The 22,747-nt window shown below is 44.7% G+C and overlaps 1 protein-coding gene across 12 annotated transcripts in view; it reads left to right on the plus strand.

Moving 5' to 3' along the window:
- AKAP13 (A-kinase anchoring protein 13) overlaps positions 1 to 22,747 on the plus strand; it is a 423,120-nt gene that overhangs the window by 362,555 nt on the left and 37,818 nt on the right. For all 12 annotated transcript variants that reach the window (XM_040342370.1, XM_040342380.1, XM_040342375.1 and 9 more), the window contains 2 exons: positions 15,000 to 15,067; positions 22,664 to 22,727. In XM_040342370.1, coding sequence (XP_040198304.1) covers positions 15,000 to 15,067; positions 22,664 to 22,727 — 132 coding nt within the window. The remainder of the gene's footprint in view (positions 1 to 14,999; positions 15,068 to 22,663; positions 22,728 to 22,747) is intronic.

The raw sequence follows: 22,747 nt of genomic DNA on the forward strand, positions 1-22,747 counted from the left end.
GGGAATCGAGTGTTTTTTTAAAAACGAAGCAGTACTTATCGTTTTAGAGAGCGATCTTCTCCGCCGCTTCCGGGTATGGGCTGCGGGACTGGGCGTTCCTATTTGATTGACAGTCTTCCGACAGGCTTCCGACGGTCGCATTTATCGCGTCACGATTTTCCGAAAGTAGACAAACGTCGGTGCGCAGGTGCCGTATAGAGCCGCACCGACGTTCGGCTTCTTTCGGCTACTCGTGATGCGATGTATGCGACCGTCGGAAGCCTGTCAATCAAATAGGAACGCCCAGTCCCGCAGACCATGCCCGGAAGCGGCGGAGAAGATCGCTCTCTAAAACGGTAAGTACGGCTTCGATTTTAAAAAAACTACCCGATTCCCCTCGACAAAATGAGCATGAATCTAATGTAAAAAAAATTTTTTCGGGTGAACTCCCGCTTTAAAGAACCGGAAGGCACCGGCTCAAAGGGGTTAAAGGAGAAGTATGGGTTTGCAAAAAAAAAACGCACACATACTCGCCTCCATGCAGCTGTCACACGTCGGTTTTAAGCCTGAGAACTGAGAGATCACATAACCGCTGATTGCTCAGTTCTTGGCCTGCTCGGAGAGGAGAGCAGTGATTCTTAGTCACCACTCTCTGGTCCTCTCTTCCAGCCCTCACTGGAGCACCAGAAGGGGCGGGTGCAGCTGTCTGTGGCTCTCAGCCACGTGCTAAGAGACGGAGCCAGTTGTAAATCAAGCAGCTTGTGAATCCTGACAATATTGTTGGGGTCCTTCCATAGCCTGGAGCAGTTCTGCCATGTCTGTTAATAGTGGCACAAGCCTGCAATCAGTTGATACTTGGTGACAAAAGTAAATGCACTCCTTTGTCCCACAAGAGAAGTATGACCAAAAAAGCTTTGCTTACGCTTCTCTATTAAGTATTTAGCATAACTTGTTCTCAGGGAAGGATGCTCAGGACGTCTTGTTTGTGTGAAACGGGCATCCTGCTTCAGAAATTGTTTAATGTAATGTTGATTAGTCAGAGTACATTGCAAAATTGGTTACTAATTCTGGATTCGATGTACAACATCCCTCCAGTTGACATTGATGATGATGTTGTGAAGTGTGGAGCTAGGAAATCTCTGTGGAATCATCTGCATTCCATTGTGTGTATACATATCATTTCCCAGAGTGCTCCTCCTTCCATAACTATCCGTGAAGTGTGTACACATGGTACAAGGAGTTGGCACTGGAAGGACTAACACCTACCTGTTTCTACTGAACTCGGCTCCGGTGGCACTGAACTACAATACCAATGCGGATTTTTCACGTCTACCTAACGCGTAAGTGCCAACATATTCTTATATTATTAATTCTATAACATAATCCGCTAAAGACACATTGGGGTCAGTTCATGAAGAGATTATATACTTCATACATATTTTAACTAAAATAACGTTAACGGTATTTATCTCAGAAGTAGTCGATTCGCTAAAAAACATGCAGTACTGAATGTGCTAAATATTTGTATCGTGATATTTATCACTTAAGTTTTGCGTTATTTTTGCCGTCTTTTCACAGTTTTTATTTTTTTTATTTTTGTACATGCTAACTTTACATCAGAGGAAGAAATAAATGCACACACAAAATATATGAAACTGAAAACATTCTAGTGTGCTTTCATTCACAGAATGATCTTCCTCTGATAAAATGTTATAATTTATTTTCCATTTCCATGCGGATACATTCTATATTTTTCTTTATCGGCCAGTTCAGAGTTCCCCTTATTGTTTTGTGCTTTGCTAAAATACCGACTGCCTAACAGCAGGTGATAAATAACAGCTTGGCAACTGGGGTGTGTGCCGTTGGTTGCAGCCTGTCATCTGGGGGAAGGGGTGGTTGGTTGCAGCCTGCCACCTGGGGGAAGGGGGGATTGAATAAATGAATGAATGACTTGTATAGTGCTACACATGCAAACTGAATCGCCTCTAGGCGCTTTTTCCAGCCAGTGTCTGCTTGGCTGGTGCGGTCATTTTACCCTGTAGGATCACGACACGCTTGGGATGGTTGCAGCCTGTCACCTGGGGGGGAGGGGGGCGCGATACAATTTATCACCCGTGGTTATTGCAGCCTGTCACCTCGGCGTGAGGGGGGGGGGGAGGGTGTGGTTGCAGCCTGTCACCTAGGGGTTGGGGGGGTAGTGGTGCAGCCTGGGTCTCACTAGTGCTCTCACATCCTGTCTTTGGTCCAGCTCTCCTACGTCCCCTTTTTCTTCATGACTACAAAGAGGAAGGGAGTAGTAGTGCTAGAAGAAGGGGAGCAGGCGCCCTCTGTTGGTTTAAGGGTGTCAGGGGAGGTTGCCCCGGCTTGCTCTGCACGGCCTGGCTCCCAGCAGGTCACGGGCTGGTACTGGTCCTCGTAACGGGGGTTGGGGACCCCTGCTTTAGTGAATTGACTTGATTTTTTTATTTATTTTTTGCAGTATTTACCTTGCATTCGATATTTTACTTTGATGAATTGATTCTATTATTATCTCATGCAATTTTTCTGAAAAATGGGTCGCGTGACCTTCATATCACATGTGGTAACCTTAAAGAGGAGTTCCACCTAAAAATGGAACTTCCTCTTAACCCACTCCTCGCCCCCTTACATGCCACATTTGGCATGTCATTTTTTTGGGAGGTGAGTGGGGGCCTCAGGAGAAGGGGACTTCCTGTCCCACTTCCTCCTTCCGCTAAGGGGCTGGAAAGGCGATTAGCTTAATCGCCTTTTCACAGCCCCTCCCTGTAGGCGAGCGCCTGTCCAATCGGACGGCACCGCGCCGCTCGCGCATGCGCACTGCCGCTCGCGCATGCGCAGTGGGTGCCCGGCCGTGAAGCCGAAAGCTGTCACTACCGGGTGCCCACACTAAGGATGAAGACGCCGGCCGGCGAGGGGGGGCGAGGAGCGGAGCCCCAGCCGGCGCGTCGCTGGAGCCGTGGAGCAGGTAAGTGTCAGTTTATTAAAAGCCTGAAGCTACACTTTTTGTAGCTGCTGACTTTTAATAAACTTAAAAAAAAGGTGGAAACCCCCTTTAAGTGAATTGTCCCCATTGTACTCTATTTAATGGCCACTTTTTCTGTTTAGAGATTTTGTTTTATTTACATATTGCACACTAACTGAATAATTACACTTGCACCAAATTTTGTTGTGTTTCTCGAAAGCTGCACACAACCACAACTCGCAGGGGAAGCCGCGCGGGTAATGATCGCCAGCAGGTGTTGTGTGTTCAGTGCTCAAGAGGAGCTTTGTTTGAAAGAGGAAGTTTTTCCTTATCAATGCAGCACGAGAGGCGTTTCTGTATGGGGTGACCTAGCACCAAAGGCATTTCTCAGGATAAAAAATTGTGTTCATTTAAGAAAAACATTTTCAAGTATACGGGAGACTCCAGAGCAAAAACCTCCAGCAAAGGAATGGCTGCATTGAAAGGTAGGAACAGGTATCATGTCTTCTGCAGATTATTTATTCAGCTTTGCATTTGGGACTGATATCAGAGGTGATGCTAAAATTCCTAACCCAAGAACAAAATAGATAGTATTGCAGCCTACAAGTCCTTGGATGTGGTGGCTGCATTTGTCTTTTCCTCTTTTTTTTTTTTTAACACTTTTCTCTTTTCCTGTAATCCTGCTGTTAACACACTTGCAGTCCTAGGATGACAATCGTAGAATAGGGCAGGGATGTTTTTAGGGCTACAGAACACATAATATAACTGGATACTAGGCTGCATTCACACCTGAGCGTTTTGTCGCCTGAAGCATGAAGCTCCAAAACGCTAGAGGGGAAAAAATACATTATTCTCAATGGAGATGGTTCACATCTCCACTCCAAAATGCCTGAAGCTCAAACAGGTTCTGGACCCATTTTTGTCGCTCGAATTGAGCGTATTTGGGCGTTTTTCTGTTTTTAACATTGGTTAAAAACATGGGTATATGTGGAATTACACCACAAAATAAATTTTGCTGCTTCTCCTGAGTATGTCCTGAGACCTGTCCAAATTTGCGACAAAACGCGGTAAAAAAGCCGCAAATATTGCGACAAAACGCGGTAAAAAATGCTACTCACAGGTGTGAATGCAGCCTAACATTTTATAGGTAACGTTCATCCAGGGAATATCCGATTGCTTCTCAGGGGATCAGGAATGATTTTTTCAGGAATGATTTTTTCAGGAATGATTTTTTCCCCTGCTGGAGCAAATTTTTCAGGGTAGTTGCAGAAAAGAGCTGAAATATACTTTTGTATCTTTTAGAGCTGCGTGCCACAGCAACATATTTTCTCCCCATAAATTAAATATTTGGTATTCTAGAACTGTATTAGTCTTGACAAAATGTGTTGAACGGTTAATTTCTTATCACATGCTTATCCATAGGCAGGGCTGTCTTAAAGCGGGGGTTCTCCCCAAAAAATTTTTTTAACATTACATTCAGGCGAGTTGTTAGAATGATAATCGGGTGTTTTGTTTTTAAATCGTTGCCGTACATACCGTTTTATAGATAGATGTTCACCGCGGCTTCCGGGTATAATCTGCGGGACTGGGCGTTCCTAATTGATAGCGCGTCACGAGTTTTCCCGAAAGAAGCCGGACTGCGAGTCGGCTCTATAAGGCGCCTACGCACCGACGTTCGGCTTCTTTCGGCAACTCGTGACGCGCTGTATGCGACGGTCGGAAGCATGTTAATCAATTAGGAACGCCCAGTCCCGCAGATTATACCCGGAAGCCGTGGTGAACATATATTTATAAAACAGTATGTACGGCAACGATTTAAAAAAAAAAAAACACCTGATTGTCATTCTAACAACTCGCCTGAATGTAATGTTAAAACCCCCGCTTTAATGAGAGGGCACACCTGGGCACTGCCCAGGGGCCCCAGCTGCATGGGGGGGCCCCTGCACTTTCTCCAAAGCAGTTGGTCCTTGATCCCACGCTGCACCCAAAATTGGGGGCCCCATGGTGGCCCAGAGAGTGATGGATACACAGAGGAGGCAGTCTGCCCCCTACCTACTTGATGTCTGTTTACCTGCACGGTCATCGTTGTAGAGGCCCCAGAGCATTTCTTTGCCCAGGGGCCCATGATGCTATTAAGACGGCCCTGTCTATAGGTGATGCACATCAGCAAGGAGCCTCGACTTTTTCCCCCCTATAACCTCAGACTTGCATTGTTGGCTAGTCGTGCCTGTAATATTTATGACCTCATTACATGTATATAGCTAAAAACATGCTTGGCACAGGAAAATGCATAGTTAAAAACTGCACAACTGTACCTTTCTTGTAGTTGACACACCTAAAAAAAAAAAAAAAAGACTCTAAGACCCCATTCACACCTGAGCATTTTGTATCCTGAAACCTGAAGCTACAAAACGCTAGAGGGAAAAAAACCTATTATTCTCTATGGAGATGGTTCACATCTCCACTCCAAAACGCCTGAAGCCAGAAGCTCAAACAAGTTCTGGGACTTTTTTTTTTTAGGCAGATTTGGGCGTTTTTATGCTTTATACATTGGTGACCTTTTGACCTGTACAAAAATGCGGTAAAAAACGTTACTTTCTGCCTGAAAACGCTATGCTCAGGAGTGAATGGGGCCTTATTAAAGCCTGAAACCCAAAAAACAAAAATGTGATATATTGCAACTTGCTTGTCCATGGTTGCATCATCCTTGTTTTTTTTTATTTTTTGTTTTTTTCCTCAGTGATCCGGCCAGTAACACATTTCCTGTCTTGGCCCAGGTTCACGCTGGGCTGCGGGAATGAAGCCGTGCGAGTTCAGCTGAACTCGCACGATTTCACTCCCGCTTGTCAGTCCCGATTTCGGCCGCGATTACAGAGACATCTGTGCAGATGTCGGTGAAAATCGTGGCACCGAAATTGCAAAAAGTAGTACAGAAACGACTTTTTGAAATCGGTGCAGTGCCGCAGATGCGGCGTCGCACTAATTAGGACGGTGCTATTGCTGGCAAATGCCGCCGATTTGACATGTCAAAACGCACCAGTGTGAACCAGGGCTTAGGGTGTCTTCACTCTGGATGGAGGATAAATGGAGACCCCTTTGGATGGCAGCATTGTCAGTCTGAGAGCGGAGTGTTGGATGCCCTAGCAGATTTAGATAGACTTGACTCACAAGTTAAAGCTGAACTCCAGCTAACACTTTTTTCGGCAGTTATATCACCATTTTTTCCCTTTTGGGATAAATTAAGCTGCAATATAGTTTTATTATTTAAATTTTTTTGGGGGGGGGGGGTTAATTACCACTTCAATTGCAGTACAGTTGTGAGAAAAACTTTAAATATTTTTTTTTGTTTTTTGGTGACTGCTGGTTCAGGCTGTCATGGGGGCATTCTGTTCAGCTCATCTTGACTGATTTTATCATCTTGTGACGTAGTTTGTGTTTTCTGTCTGTACGTAGTGTAGCACAGATTGCGGTGTTCACTTACAAAGTGACGTCTCTTAGGCCCCTTTCAGACGTGCGGGACCGTATGTCCGCTTTTTCATCCATCCATTTTTAGATGGGAAAAAAAGGACATACATTGGTCCCTATGTGATTGCGGGTGTCAGCGGATAAACATCCGCTGACACCCGTAATCACCCGCCTCCGCAAAGATCCGATTTTGCAGACGGAAGAAAACACTATTTTTTCTTCCGTCTGCGGATCGGATGAACACGGACACACGGTCCATGTTCATCCGATCCCCCATAGGGGAGTGCAGAGAAAAGACAGGGCGGTCCCTGCACAGTGTGCGGAGACCGCCCTGTCATCCGACGGCTTAGCGGGGATTTACGGAGCGATCCCCGCTGAGCTTACGGACACATGGAGGCGGATCATTACTGATCCGCCCTGTGTGAAAGGGCCCTTATCCGCTGACACCCGCAATCACATAGGCACCAATGTATGTCCCTTTTTCATCCGCAAACGGATGGATGAAAAAGCGGACATACAGTCCGCACGTCTGAAAGGGGCCTAACACTGGGTCTGATTAATGAAAGGATGATAGAAGTTCCTCAGGCAGGCAGTCCACAGCAACCAAATTCTTCCTCGTTAAATCCAAGAGAAAGAAAAGGGAGATTGACTTTTATTAGTTCCAGCAAAGTGCAATCATACGGAGATTGCAGGAAGAAATACTACCACGAACTTTACCCTTGTGTTGATTTCAGGCCGTTCAGAATTAATCACAGTTACCATCAAATCATAACTGGAAATTCTGTCATTTCTGGTTTGTGTACACGATGTATATGATGAGTCAGAACTTGAGGGGGAGGTTGCAAAGAAAACAGTTCAGCTAGAAGACCTGCATTGCAACATAGCCACGTCCTTTTCTTACAATAACCTGATGTAAGCCTGGAAGTGATAAGGCACGCAAACTTCAAAAAATGGTTTGCTAAATTGTGCTTTGCACTAGAGAATGTGTACAATGGGTGATTCGCTCTGCCCTTTGTTGCTTGAATTTTGCCTTTTAATGCTGTGCTCCATATTTGGACCCTAGCTGTTAAAGCCCAACTCTGGGCAGCTATAAAAAATATCCCTTGTAATGATCCTCCCCACAGCTAGATCCTTGCAGCTTCTTCTCCCCATGCTCCAGTGGTGCAAACTGAGTAGTGCGAAATTTCGGAGCCACACAGGACCCCTTCTTCAGGCATGCCTGACAAAGGGGACCTACGTGGCTCTAAAACATTGCACTACTCTTTCTTCAATAAAAAAATAAAACTTGGACTTAATTGAAGATCTGTGGTGTGCTGGTAAATATTTACATTGTGATACCAAGGGAGAACCCACCACCAGAGCGTTGGGGAGCGCCGTCTGCCGGAGGAGTGGTGGATTAGGTAAGTAAAATTGTTTCTCCTCTACTGAGCTCGGAGCAACTGCACAACAACACATTCGATATTTTACTTTTGGCGATTCAGTTGCGCATGTTTTGCGCTATATAAGTTGTTTGTTTTACTCACTCACTCAGTTGTTAGCAGAGCTTTTTTTCTCAGAAAATAGGTGCAGGAACTCAACCATGACCCCGTTCAGATTTCAAAAACAGTAGAAGGGTCTTAAAGGGGCATTAAATACCAGGATTGTATTACATACAGAGTGCAGAGTTCAGGGGGTTACATACAGAGTGCAGAGCTGTCACTTGTAAACACAAAAACCAGACTTCTGTGTTTACAAGTGATAGTGGTGAGCAGGCACAAAGGGTCTGAGCCAGAGGTGGTGGAACTAAGGGCTAAATCCTCAAAAAAGATACGACGGAGTAACTGCTGTTACGCCGTCGTATCCCTGGTCCTAACTATGGAACTGATCCACAGAATCAGTTTCCCATAGTTAGGACGAAGATCCGGCATGTGTAATTGAATTACACTGCCGGATCTTAGGATGCAGTACCGCATCCGCCGCTGGGGGCATTTTGCGTCAATGCCGCCTCGGGTATGCAAATTAGGACTTACGGAGATCCACGAAGCTTTTTAGCTTCGTTTTTTCTCCGTAAGTTTAATTTTGCAAACGCAAAATTAGGGCTGCTTTTACAAGGTGTAAACTGTTTACACCTTGTAAAAACAGACCTTTCTTGCTCGCGACGCGATTTTTTTAAAATTTGAATTTTTTTTTTTGGCGCCGTATCTTTTTTTTTACCCGACGCAACTTTATTGTCCCGTCGCAATCCACAAAGCCCGACGTAACGTAATTTCGCGCTATGCACATCGGGAAAATGACGTCACGAGCATGCGCAGTACGGCCGGCGCGGGAGCGCGCCTCATTTAAATGGTAATCGCCCCCTGGAGAAGAGGAACGCCTTGCGCCGGCGGAATTTAAGTTACACCGCTGCAAATTCCCAGGTAAGTGCTTTGTGGATCGGGCACTAACTTGGGAAATTTGCGGCGGAGTAACTTAAATGGAAAAAGTTAAGTTACGCCGCCTGGCTGAGGATTTGGCCCTAAGTTCCCCCTGAAAAAAAGCCCTGGTTGTTAGTAAAGATATCCCAAGGCAAACAAACTCATATATTTCCAAAAAAGAAGACCGGAGGCCATAGTTTCAATACCAAATGTAGGTTTGTTTCTGTAAGCAGAATGGTTGCACTTACTGTCCATTTGTGGTGTCTGTAGACTCGTGGTACTTTCAGATACATTCTGTACTAGTCTAATTACTGCGTGATGTGTTTCTACTGTACATTCAGTAACTGACGTGCTGGGTGTTGCCTTAAGAAAACAAGTGTCTCCTTCACAGGCTGACATGGCTTGTGTTTATACATCATACAAAGGCCTGAGGGAAATGTATGTAATTAGCCATCTAATAGTTGCTTTAGACGCATGATGATGCCTGATGCATCACTGAGCTATCTGCTGGTCATTAATAGATCTGTTCATCAGGACAGAAGGTGTTGTCTTTTCACTTCTTGTCCTGCTGAAGCAGTCCTTTAAATTGTGGCAATATTTCTGTGGCATGGATATATACAACATATTGTCAAAAGTATTGGGACACCTGCCTTTACACGCACATGAACTTTAATGGTGTCTTAGTCCGTAGGGTTCAATATTGAGTTGGCCCACCCCTTGCAGTTATAACAGCTTCAACTCTTCTGGGAAGACTGTCCACAAGGTTTAGGAGTGTGTCTATGGGAATGTTTAACCATTCTTCCAGAAGCACATTTGTGAGGTCAGGCACTGATGTTGGACGCGAAGGCCTGGCTCGCAATCTCCTCTCTAATTCATCCCAAAGGTATTCTATCGGGTTGAGGTCAGGACTCTTTGTGCACTGGTGTGCAGTCATGTTGGAACAGAAAGGGGCCATCCCCAAACTGTTCCCAGAAAGTTGGGAGCATAAAATTGTCCAAAATGTCTTGGCATGCTGACGCCTTAAGTGTTCCCTTCACTGGAACTAAGGGGCCAAGCCCAGGCATTGAAAAATCAACCCCACACCATAACCCCCCCTCCACCAAATGATTTGGACTAGTGCACAAAAAAGTCATGGGGTGTGGTTTGTACACACAACGGTGGAGGACAAGGTTCTTTGTGTGGCACTACGTACACATTTAGGACTTTTTTTATTGTAATTTTGGACTTTCACTATTTTTGTATGACCTTATGTACAATATTTGCACATTTGTGTATATGTTAGTGGTTGTTTAGCACAGATTTTTTCTGTATTTGACTGTCTTATTGCCACTATAACACCCAACATATATGGTCTTCTTACTGTAAGGAGTGCATTGTTGCCATGTAATATTGACCATGTGTAACCGATGCACATTTGCTAATGACAGCTTAACAACTTGCCGACCAGCCACCGTTGTTTTACGTAGCTATAAGTCGGCTCTCGCGCAGGCCACTAGGGGCGCGTGTGCGCCTCCGGAGGCGTGCACGCTCCCGTGCCCGGCAGGGCGGGATCGCCGCCGGGCACACGCGATCGCTTGATACAGAGCGGGGACCGGTAGCTGTGTGGGTAAACACACAGCTCCCGGTCCTGTCAGGGGGAGAAATGCTGATCTTCTGTTCATACAATGTATGAACAGAAGATCAGTCATTTCCCCTAGTAAGGCCACCCCCCCCTACAGTTAAAACACACCCAGGGAACATACTTAACCCCTTCCCCGCCCCCTAGTGTTAACCCCTTCACTGCCAGTGGCATTTTTATAGTAATCCAATGCATTTTTATAGCACTGATCGCTATAAAAATGCCAATGGTCCCAAAAATGTGTCAAAAGTGTCTGAAGTGTCCGCCATAATGTCGCAGTACCGAAAAAATATGTAGAAGAATACGTATCGGCCTAAACTGAGGAAATTTTTTTTTATATATATATTTTTGGGGGATATTTATTCAAAATTGACGCTCTATTTTTGTTTATAGCGCAAAAACTAAAAACCGCAGAGGTGATCAAATACCACCAAAAGAAAGCTCTATTTGTGGGGAAAAAAGGACACCAATTTTGTTTGGGAGCCACGTCGCACGACCACGCAATTGTCAGTTAAGGCGACGCAGTGCCGAATCGCAAAAAGTGCTCTGGTCTTTGACCAGCAATATGGTCCAGGGTTTAAGTGGTTAAAGGGAATCTCAGCTAGCTGCCAAAAGCATGATAATCTAGAGCAGAGCTCCCCAAACTTTCTAAACAAAGGGCCAGTAAACTGTCCATCAGACTGTGGAGGGGCCGCAGTGAGGCCAGTGGGAGTAGAAAATGTCCTGTTGTCAGTGGGAGTAAACGATGCCCCATTGTTGGTGTCAGTGGTAGGAATAGTGCCCCATTGTTGGTGTCATTGGGAGGAATTTTGCCCCTTTCATTGGTGTCAGGGGGGACATATGCCCAATTATTGGTGTCCATAGGAGGAATTGTACCCCATCACTGGTGTCTGTGGGAAGAATTATGCTCCATCAGTGTCATTGGGAGACGTTGTGCCCGACTGTTGGTGTCATTGGGAGGAATTGTACACCTTCATTGGTGTAAGTGGGAGGACATTCTTATTATACAGGATTTATATAGCGCCAACAGTTTGCAAAGCGCTTTACAACAGGGCATACAGAACAGTTACAATTCAAATCAATACAGGAGGAATCGGAGGGCCCTGCTCATTAGAGCTTACAATCTAGGAATATACCCAATTGTTGGCGTCAGTGGGAGGAATAGTACCCCATGGTTGGTGTCATTGGGAAGAACTGTGCCCTATTGTTGGTGTCATTGGGAAGAACTGTGCCCTATTGTTGGTGTCATTGGGAAGAACTGTGCCCCATGGTTGGTGTCATTGGGAAGAACTGTGCCCCATGGTTGGTGTCATTGGGAAGAACTGTGCCCCATGGTTGGTGTCATTGGGAAGAACTGTGCCCCATGGTTGGTGTCATTGGGAAGAACTGTGCCCCATGGTTGGTGTCCATGAGGAATACATGTAATCACCAAAGGGCAGAGGTATTGCATAGAGTTCTGTAAGATCTGTTCCTGCAAACAGGCCAATTCTCTGTGCCCCATGGTTGGTGTCATTGGGAAGAACTGTGCCCTATTGTTGGTGTCATTGGGAAGAACTGTGCCCTATTGTTGGTGTCATTGGGAAGAACTGTGCCCCATGGTTGGTGTCATTGGGAAGAACTGTGCCCCATGGTTGGTGTCATTGGGAAGAACTGTGTCCTATTGTTGGTGTCATTGGAAAGAACTGTGCCCCATGGTTGGTGTCATTGGGAAGAACTGTGCCCCATGGTTGGTGTCATTGGGAAGAACTGTGCCCCATGGTTGGTGTCATTGGGAAGAACTGTGCCCTATTGTTGGTGTCATTGGGAAGAACTGTGTCCTATTGTTGGTGTCATTGGGAAGAACTGTGCCCCATGGTTGGTGTCCATGAGGAATACATGTAATCACCAAAGGGCAGAGGTATTGCATAGAGTTCTGTAAGATCTGTTCCTGCAAACAGGCCAATTCTCTGTGCCCCATGGTTGGTGTCATTGGGAAGAACTGTGCCCTATTGTTGGTGTCATTGGGAAGAACTGTGCCCTATTGTTGGTGTCATTGGGAAGAACTGTGCCCCATGGTTGGTGTCATTGGGAAGAACTGTGCCCCATGGTTGGTGTCATTGGGAAGAACTGTGTCCTATTGTTGGTGTCATTGGAAAGAACTGTGCCCCATGGTTGGTGTCATTGGGAAGAACTGTGCCCCATGGTTGGTGTCATTGGGAAGAACTGTGCCCCATGGTTGGTGTCATTGGGAAGAACTGTGCCCTATTGTTGGTGTCATTGGGAAGAACTGTGTCCTATTGTTGGTGTCATTGGGAAGAACTGTGCCCCATGGTTGGTGTCCATGAGGAATACATGTAATCACCAAAGGGCAGAGGTATTGCATCGAGTTCTGTAAGATCTGTTCCTGCGACCAGGCCAATTCTCTGTGCCTAAGCATTGAAAACTCTTCATCCTACCAATGTTATCAAGCTAAAAGTTTGTAATCTGGCAAGCATGACATATTTTACTGTCTGATAGTTAAAACATGCCAACACTGCATGGAATGTAACTGCAGATCACAGCGCACATTGTGCAACGTTCATTCTTATCTGAAGTTTGCAATGTTTTCCTTGTTTTAGTTCTTCCTCCCCTCAACCCCCCCCCCCCCCCTTCATTGGTATGCTTTGGTTTAATATGTAGTAACTGACGATAGTATTCTGTATACAGCACCTGGGGATAAGCAGCCGTAGCGAGACATGTTCCACTTTCTATAATAAATACAAATAAGAACAGGACAAAGCCCAAAGGTCAATCTATTTAAAGTCTTTATTAACCACTTGCTTACTGGGCACATATACCCCCTTCCTGACCAGAGGACTTTTTGCGATTCGGCACTGCGTCGCTTTAACTGACAATTGTGCGGTCGTGCGACGTGCCTCCCAAACAAAATTGACGTCCTTTTTTTCCCACAAACCGAGCTTTCTTTTGGTGGTATTTGATCACCTCTGCGGTTTTTATTTTTTGCGCTATAAACAAAAATAGAGCGACAATTTTGAAAAAAAAAAAATATTTTTTACTTGTTGCTGTAATAAATGGCTCAAATTTTTTTTTTTCTCAGTCTAGGCCAATACTTTTCCACATATTTTTGGTAAAAAAAAAAAAAATCGCAATAAGCTACTGGTTTGCGCAAAAGTTATAGCGCCTACAAAATAGGGGACAGAATTATTATTATTTTTTTTTACTAGTAATGGCAGTGATCTGCGATTTTTATCGGTACTGCGACATTATGGCGGACACATCGGACACTTTTGACACATTTTTGGCACCATTCACATTTATACTGCAATCAATGCTATAAATATGCACTAATTACTGTGCGCGCGCCCCCCAGTGGCCAGGAGGAGCGGAGGCCTCCCAGAGATTTAGAGCCACCCTGCGGCTGTATAAAGTCGTACGGCCGTCGGGAAGTGGTTAAACCCTCCTATGTATATAGCCAGTAGCGCTGCTCGCCCCAGCACTTACCATGTGTTAAGTGGTGCCTTCCTTTTGTAGCCTGTCACTGTCTTATCATTTTGCTAGTGTATACAGTACTGCATGTGGCCAGAGGTCCAGGTGGCTCACTCGGAGACGCTCAGATGCTCTGAGTGTCTCCGAGTTCTCTACAAAGCGCTGGAAGCCACCCGCACCTCTGGCCACATACAGTACTGCATACACCAGCTGTGATTGTGGAACAAATCATCTGTTTCCATTATTTCCTATGGGGAAACTCGCTTTGATATACGAGTGCTTTGGAATTAATTCTGCTTGTAATCCAAGGTATTACTGTATAGTGTTTAATGGGTGGGTTTTAGAGGTGTTTTTTTTTTGTTTGTTTTTTAATGCCACCAGCCTCTGTAGCTATTTCCAAGGTGGTTTGTATGCAAACATGTAGGTTTATTGCCACGTTTTTTGTTTATTTAGCTTGCAGAAGTATTTTGTGGTGATGTTTTATGTAACAATACATGAGAATGATGGCTAGGAGACGCGTAGGAAAATAAATACTATTTGTTTTCACAGCCATTTCCTAATAGCGACTGTCATCCTACATGAGAATTGCTTTACACAAACTTTTCCTTCCTTTGACAATGTAAAACTTTACATTACCACAGGAGGTTCTGTAAGCTCCTGTTTATATGAGTCTGTACATTTTCCCATCATAAATATGATACAAAGGTGGAAATGAACTAAATTCATGCATTCTATAATTGTTGCCACTGGAACTTGTAATGCTTATTTTAGTAATGACTTGGATTGATATTTCGCATAATCGCATGTTAATTCATACAACAAAAATATCTTTAATTGTGGGATTTGGGTGACATTTTTGGAAAGGATGATGTACTGCCTTTAACTTGCGATTTGCCCTACCTTTTTCTGCTCATCGGCTCTCCTTATTCCTCTTTCTCCAATGTGGTCCAGGAAGGTGAAAAGTTTGGACACCCCTGGTGTAGAGTTTTGTAATGTTTAAAAAATATTGAACTGCATGTACACCCTCCTGTCCAAATCCTATTATATGAGACTGTGTTTGTATATATAACCTATTCATTACCTGTTTTCTTTCTATCAGATTGTAACTCCATTGTACATAAAGGCTGCAGAGAGAACTTCATTCCCTGTGCAAAAGTCAAAATGAAGGTAAGTTTCCTTCTAGTATTTATGTGCTTCATTTACTCTTTTTGTATTATCCATCTGTAGTTTGCCTGATGCTTGCACTGTTGTCCCCATTGGAAAATTTCTCCTCACCTCCAGGTCTGGTGACAGCAGTAAAATAATTAATAGATTTTTCACTATTCTTTTAATATAAATAAAGAGAACAAAAAACTGTGTGTTCTTAGGGTTGCCTGCCAGTATTCGTATAACAAACTAGATACACAAAAAGGTATTTTGTAAAAAGTCATATGTTTTATTGTACTAAAATTAAAATATTCCTAAAAGCATGCAACATGTCTTAATCTATTGATGCAAAACATACAATGAGAAGAATTGCTGGCAAGTACAATGGTTTAATTTACGTGTTTCGCGGTTAGATACCGCTTCTTCAGATTTCCAAATTAAATCTCTGGCCCTTAAAGCGGTGTTTCACCCTAAAAACAAATTTCTAGCATGCCATCAAGCATACTAGCGCAAGCTACAGTATGCCTTTCTTTTATTTTTTGGCGCCGTACTTACGGTTTACTGCCGTAGTGAAGTTTCAGACTTCAATGGGCATTCCTATGCACAGGGAAGATGATTGACGGCCGGCTATGGCGCGTCACGCTGCCCGAAGATAGCCGAAATAGGACTTGCCTCTTCATGGCGCTATACGGCGCCTGCGCACAGACATCGGAGCTGACTGCGCAGGCGCCGTGAAGAGGCAAGTCCTATTTCGGCTATCTTCAGGTAGTGTGACGCGCCATAGCCGGCCGTCAATCATCTTCCCTGTGCATAGGAACGCCCATTCCCCGCGGGGAGTCTGAAACTTCACTACGGCAGTAAACCGTAAGTACGGCACCAAAAAATAAGAGAAAGGCATACTGTAGATCACGCTAGTATGCTTGATGGCATGCTAGAAAATAAAATGATTTTTTTTTTAGGGTGAACCCCCCCGCTTTAAGGGTAGAAACCGAGTACCTTGTACTGGGAAGAGCTACGAGGACGCATTTAAAGCGGAGGTTCACTTTAAAACATGTACCGTATTTATCGGTGTATAACACGCACCCCAACTTTAAGAGGGAAGTTTCAGGAAGAAAACGTTTCACAGCCCCCTGCGTATAACACGCAGGAACAGTTTACCCTCTATTTTCAGGGTAAAAAAGTGAGTGTTATACGCCAATAAATACAGTATATACCATTCCATCCAGCATACTGCCGACATGTACAGTATGCTGTGTTTTTTTCGCTGTACATAACCTCGTATAGCTATTTTACCCCCCGGCTTCCGGGTAGTGCCTCCCGCGGGAGTGGGCGTTCCTATTCAGAGACTAAGTGATTGACGTGATGACAAAAGCTTTCCCACGGCACATAATGCAATGCGCGTCACCAGTTTCCGGAAGAAGCCGAACTGCGAGTCGGCTCTATACGGCATTATACGGCGCCTGCGCACCGACATTCGGCTTCTTTCGGAAACTGGTGACGCGCATTATGCCCTGGGGGGAAGCTTTTGTCATCACGTCAATCACTTAGTCTCTGAATAGGAACGCCCACTCCCGCGGGAGCCACTACCCGGAAGCCGGGGAGAAAATAGCTATACGCCGGTATGTACAGCGGAAAAAAAACCCCCAGCATACTGTACATGTCAGCAGTATGCTGGATGGAATGGTATATACATGTTTTTTAGGGTGAACCTCCGCTTTAACTTTCCCATAGTGGTCCCCTTTTTTGCCTCCCCCACAACCTAAGACGATTTGAACCTCTCTCCTTTTACCATCAGTGGTTTTATGTATGAGACTTTGCATTGAATAAAGTGAATATGGCAATCTAACCACATGTGTAATTGAACCATTGTACTTAAAGTGATATTAAAGTCATGTTTTTTTATTTTTTTCCTTTTAAAAATGACAAACATGTCATACTTGCCTGCTCTGTGTAGTGGTTTTGGACAGAGGAGTCCTGATCCTTTTCTTCTCGGGTTCCTCGTCAGCGCTCTTGGCTCCTCCCTCCTGCTGAGTGCCAAGCTGCTTGCTATGGGGGCACCTGAGCCTCTGCCCTGTGTGTCCATTCATACAAGGAGTGCGGCATGGCCTCACCCCTACTCTCTCCTCATTGGCTCACTGACTGTGTTTGACTATGGCGCTGCTCTGTTTGTCCATTCACACTGGGCTGCAGCTCGGCACCGCCCCCTCTCTCTCCTCATTTGTTCACTTACTTTGACAGCAGCTGGAGCCAATGGTGCCCCAATGCTGTCTCAGCCAATGAGGAGGGAGAGTCGCGGATAACCGAGACTCTCGTGCAACATTGCTGGATCGCAATGGGGCTCAAGTATTAGGGGGGCTGCTGTACACAGGTTTTTTATCTTAATGCATTAAGATAAAAAAAATCTGACTTTAGAGTCACTTTAACAGTAATTCTTCTCATTGTATGTTTTCATCTATAGATTAAGACACGTTATATACTTTTAAGAATATTTAAATTTTTCATTTTATACAAAATACTTTTTGTGTATTTAGTTGGGTATATTAATACTGGCACCAGGAGGTCGTTGGTGAAACACTTATTTTAGGTTCTCTTTATTTCTATTAGTGTGTATTTAGGTTGTTAATTTCCTGGTATAGATATTTTTACGACTCCCATTGTGTGCTTAGGCACCCCCATGATCTATTGAAAAATTATCCCTTTTCTATTACTTTCTTGTCAGGAGACACGAGTCACTATGACAAATGGGGTGAGTTTACCCTGCTGAAACACTGACAGCAATACAAACCTAAATGTAACCAATCTGTTGACATTGTGTAAAGGGGTGTTTGGCAAATGGTGACACCATGCAAGATTCAATGTAAACAAGTCGGCACACCAGATTCCAGTTAAAGACATTGCTGAAGTTCCATACAAGGCCAACATAACATTTGGGGGGCACAGCAATCCCCTTTGTCAAGGTGACCTACAGAATGACTAACATGCAACATATACTCATACTTGGTGGGTCCATTGGACCCGGGCGGCAAATTGACACCCAAGACCGTGGCGGAACCCCCGCCCGCACCGCTCCACTGCTTATTGGACGGTGGGGAGGGGGCTGCCACTTCCTGGCGCTGCTGCTGTTAGAGGTAATGACGCGAGTCGATGGAGCACGCGCTGCCATATACACACAGCCGACCCCCCCCCCCATTGCTTCAGATAGATGCCATGTTGGGACAGGAGGCAGAAACTGCAGGAGAAAGTCAGCTGACGACCAACAGCATGAAAGGGGAGGAGCTTTCTGCTGTGCGTGGAGACCCCATGTTGCAAGAGGGATCACCACAACCACCACATCCCCCTCTGACTGAACCACCACCACTGCCTCTGACTGAACCCTCAAACCCCCCCACCACTGCTTTGAACTAAGCCCACCACCATCACTGCTGCCTCTGACTGAACCCCCCCTCACCACCACAGCTTCCTTAAAAATAATGGAAGTTAGAGGTGTGATTTTTTTGGGGGGGGCGGTGGGGGGGAAGGCAGCTTTGCATTTTTGGACCCAGGCAGCACAATGTCTTGGGTCCATATACTGTATGTTGATCTGTACGTTGCTTTGATAAGGGGATCCAATGTGCCCTCCAATTGGTCTGGTATGGAGCTCTAGTAGGGTCTTCAACTGAAGCCCAGTATGCTGACTTTCTTCTTTAAAAACCTGGATTTATTGTGTCATTCCAAACTACAAAAAAGTTTTGGTTTTTAATATCATTTAAATGGATTAATAGGAATTAAGCATATTTGAATTCCGATATAGTACTGTACGACACTTTTCAGAAAAATCTCTGAACTAATCCTCACCATCACAAAAGAATGTACAAAGGCGCAGCGTTCATTGGTGTAGTCGTGTCTGGGCTGTGAGAATCCCATAGCCCTGTGGCAGTGTGTATGTACGTATTTAGACAGGTGTGATCAGCTACACCCCTGTACCTCCTGTACTCACGTGTTGTGTTACTGTCTCTGAAAGCCTTCTCCTGACTATGGAAAGAATACATAGCTGCTACCAATACAGTTGAGAAAACATTTTGCTAAAACTGTTTCCAGGTGCTTTCCCCTTGTAATTTTCATATAATAAAGATTATTATGTGGGCAGCACGCTGGATAAGTGGTTAGCACTTCCGTTTAGGAGCACTAGGGTTGGAATCCCAACCATGGCACCACCTGCATAGAGATTTGAAGATTCTCCATGTACCTTTGTGGTTTCTTCCGGAAATTCTGGTTTCCTCCCACACTCTAAAGACCTGCTGGTAGGTTAATTGTCTCTAAATTGTCCCTAGTATGTGTATGTATGATTGTGAGTTAGGGAGTGTAGGGACTGATGTCAATTTTGTATGTATTTATTTATTTGTTTATTTTTATTTCAGGTACTTATATAGTGCCGTCAGTTTACGCAGCGCTTTACATATATTTTGTACATTCACATCAGTCCCTACCCTCAAGGAGCTTACAGCCTCAGGTCCCTAAGGCCCCTTCACATTGAGGCGTTTTTCATGCGGTACAGCGCTAAAAATAGCGCTGCTATACCACATGAAAAAATCATGCCCTGCAGGCTTCAATGTGAAAGCCCGAAGGCTTTCACACTGAAGCGGTGCGGTAGCAGGACCGCTCCAAAAGTCCTGCTAGCCGCATCTTTGGAGCAGTATAGGAGCGGGGTGTTTACCGATCGCTCGTTACAGAGCGGGGAACGGGAGCTGTGTGTGTAAACACACAGCTCTCGGTCCTGTCAGCAGGGAGAGAAATGCTGATCTTCTGTTCATACAATGTATGAACAGCGATCAGTCAATTCCCCTAGTGAGTCCACTCCCCCCACAGTAAGAACACACACAGGGACATACTTAACCCCTTCCCCGCCCCCTAGTGTTAACCCCTTCACTGCCAGTGGCATTTTTATAGTAATCCAATGCATTTTTATAGCACTGATCGCTATAAAAATGCCAATGGTCCCAAAAATGTGTCAAAAGTGTCCGCCATAATGTCGCAGTATCGAAAAAAAATCGCTGATCACCGCCATTACTAGTAAAAAAAATATATTAATAAAAATGCCATAAAAATACCCCCTATTTTGTAAACGCTATAACTTTTGCGCAAACCAATCAATAAACGCTTATTGCGATTTTTTTTTTACGAAAAATATGTAGAAGAATACGTATCGGCCTAAACTAAGGAAAAAAATATTTGTTTTATATATTTTTGGGGGATATTTATTATAGCAAAAAGTAAAAAATATTCATTTTTTTCAAAATTGTCGCTCTATTTTTGTTTATAGCGCAAAAAATAAAAACCGCAGAGGTGATCAAATACCACCAAAAGAAAGCTCTATTTGTGGAAAAAAAAGGACGCCAATTTTGTTTGGGAACCACGTCACACGACCGCGCAATTGTCAGTTAAAGCGTCGCAGTCCCGAAATCGCAAAAAGTGCTCTGGTCTTTGACCAGCAATATGGTCCGGGGGTTAAGTGGTTAAAGGAAATTTTTTTTTTTGCCTAAAATTAATGTCTGCAAGGTAGACAGACAGAATAGTGTAATGATTCTGTTAAAAAAACGAGTAAATACCTATTAAATTCCTACATCTATATCACCTCCGGCATTCTAGTTTCTGTTCTCTCATTCACGAAAATGATTTTCGCACAATACCAGATCGTACGATTTTAGTTAAATACAGTTTTCATCTGAAGATACATTGCATCAGTGGTCCCCAACCTCCCCGGCATTACAGGGACCGGCCGTTTGAAAGTCATCTCCTCCATGGACCTCGGGGGTGGGAGGGAAAGAGATGCAGCCTGTCACCTTGGGGGTGGGGGCAGCTTTCCTCCATCCCCTTCTTTGTGACCACAGAGAGGGAAAAGAGTAGTGGTGCTAGGAGAAGGGGAGCAGGCGCCCTCTGGTGGTAGGAGGGTGTCAATGCAGGTTGTCCGAATTTGCTCTGCCCGCTGCATGGCCTGGCTCCCAGCAGGTGACGAACTATCGGCCCTGGGTTGGGGACCCCTGCATTACATCACTTCAGAATTGTTATTCTGTCATACTAGAATTTTCAGACTTTAGTAACCTCTTCCTTTTTTTTGCATATTAGTCTCCATATCAAAAATTGACAATCATTGGTCTGATAATATCGTTGTGTGTATTAGGCTTAAGAGCCGGTTCACACTGGGGCGACCTGGGATCTGACTTCAAGTTGCCCCAAGTCGCCCCAAGTCGCGCGGTAGAGAAAATGAATGGAAGTGAATGGGAGCCGTCTTAACCACTTAAGGACCGGACCAATATGCTGCTAAATGACCCAAGGGGTTTTTACAATTCGGCACTGCGTCGCTTTAACAGACAATTGTGCGGTATGCAATATTTTTTACTTTTTGCTATATTAAATATCCCCCAAAAACATATAAAAAAAAAATTTCCTCAGTTTAGGCCGATACGTATTCTTCTACCTATTTTTGGTAAAAAAAAAATCGCAATAAGCGTTTATCGATTGGTTTGCACAAACTTTATAGCGTTTACAAAATAGGGGATAGTTTTATTATTATTATTTTTTTTTACTACTATTGGCGGCGATCAGTGATTTTTTTTTCGTGACTGCGACATTATGACGGACACTTTGGACAATTTTGACACATTTTTGGGACCATTGTCATTTTCACAGCAAAAATGCATTTAAATTGCATTGTTTATTGTGAAAATGACAGTTGCAGTTTGGGGGTTAACCACAGGTGGCGCTGTAGGAGTTGGGGTTCACCTAGTGTGTGTTTACAACTGTAGGGGGGTGTGGCTGTAGGTCTGACGTCATCGATCGAGTCTCCCTATAAAAGGGATCACTCGATCGATGCAGCCGCCACAGTGAAGCACGGGGAAGCCGTGTTTACATACGGCTCTCCCCGTTCTTCAGCTCTGCGGAACGATCGCGATGGGGCGGCTATAAACGAATAGCCGCGCCGTCGTCCCGGATCGCTCCCCGCGGGAATCCGACCGCCGCATGTAGCGGGCGGTCCTGATCAGACCACCGACCCACGTCTAGGCAGGGACGTACATGTACGCCAATGTGCCTGTACGCGCCATTCTGCCGACGTACATATACTATACATGCAGCGGTCTGGAAGTGGTTAATGCACACTACTGAAGTCGCTCCGACTTCAGAAAAGGTTCCTGTACCACTTCAATCCGAATTCTAGGCGACTTGTACTCATTGATTTCAATGGAAGTCGCCTCAGAAGTCGGATCACTGTCTGAACTGAAGCAACAATACAGGAAGAGAACATACATTTCTCAGGCAAACCCCCCCCCCCCCCCCCCCCTCCCACAGAGCTGATTGTTTGATTGGCCACTGGAAAGCCTCCTGTCCTGGAGGCGACTTGAAGTTGCCTTGTAAGTTGCCTGATGATTCACACTCAAGTCGTGTCCAAGTTGCCTCCCAAAGTCGTGCTGGAAGTCGTGTTGCCCCTGTGTGAATGGGCTCTGGTCCTTGCTAATTACTACCGGGTAATGAAACAACCGTGTGCAGTTGATATTACTTGTTAAAAGGTGGATCCTGCAGTACCCTTTGTTTTTATTAAACAGCTTTGTTCCTGCAACTGAATATATAATAAATGTCTTTCAGCAACAAAAGGTTCTGCAGCCCAATGATACCTCCTCGTTACCTGTGGTCATGATGAGGAATAAAGGTGTGTATACGTTTTTGTGT

The sequence above is a fragment of the Rana temporaria genome, chromosome 3 (genome assembly GCF_905171775.1).
Source record: "Rana temporaria chromosome 3, aRanTem1.1, whole genome shotgun sequence".
NCBI lineage: Eukaryota > Metazoa > Chordata > Amphibia > Anura > Ranidae > Rana > Rana temporaria.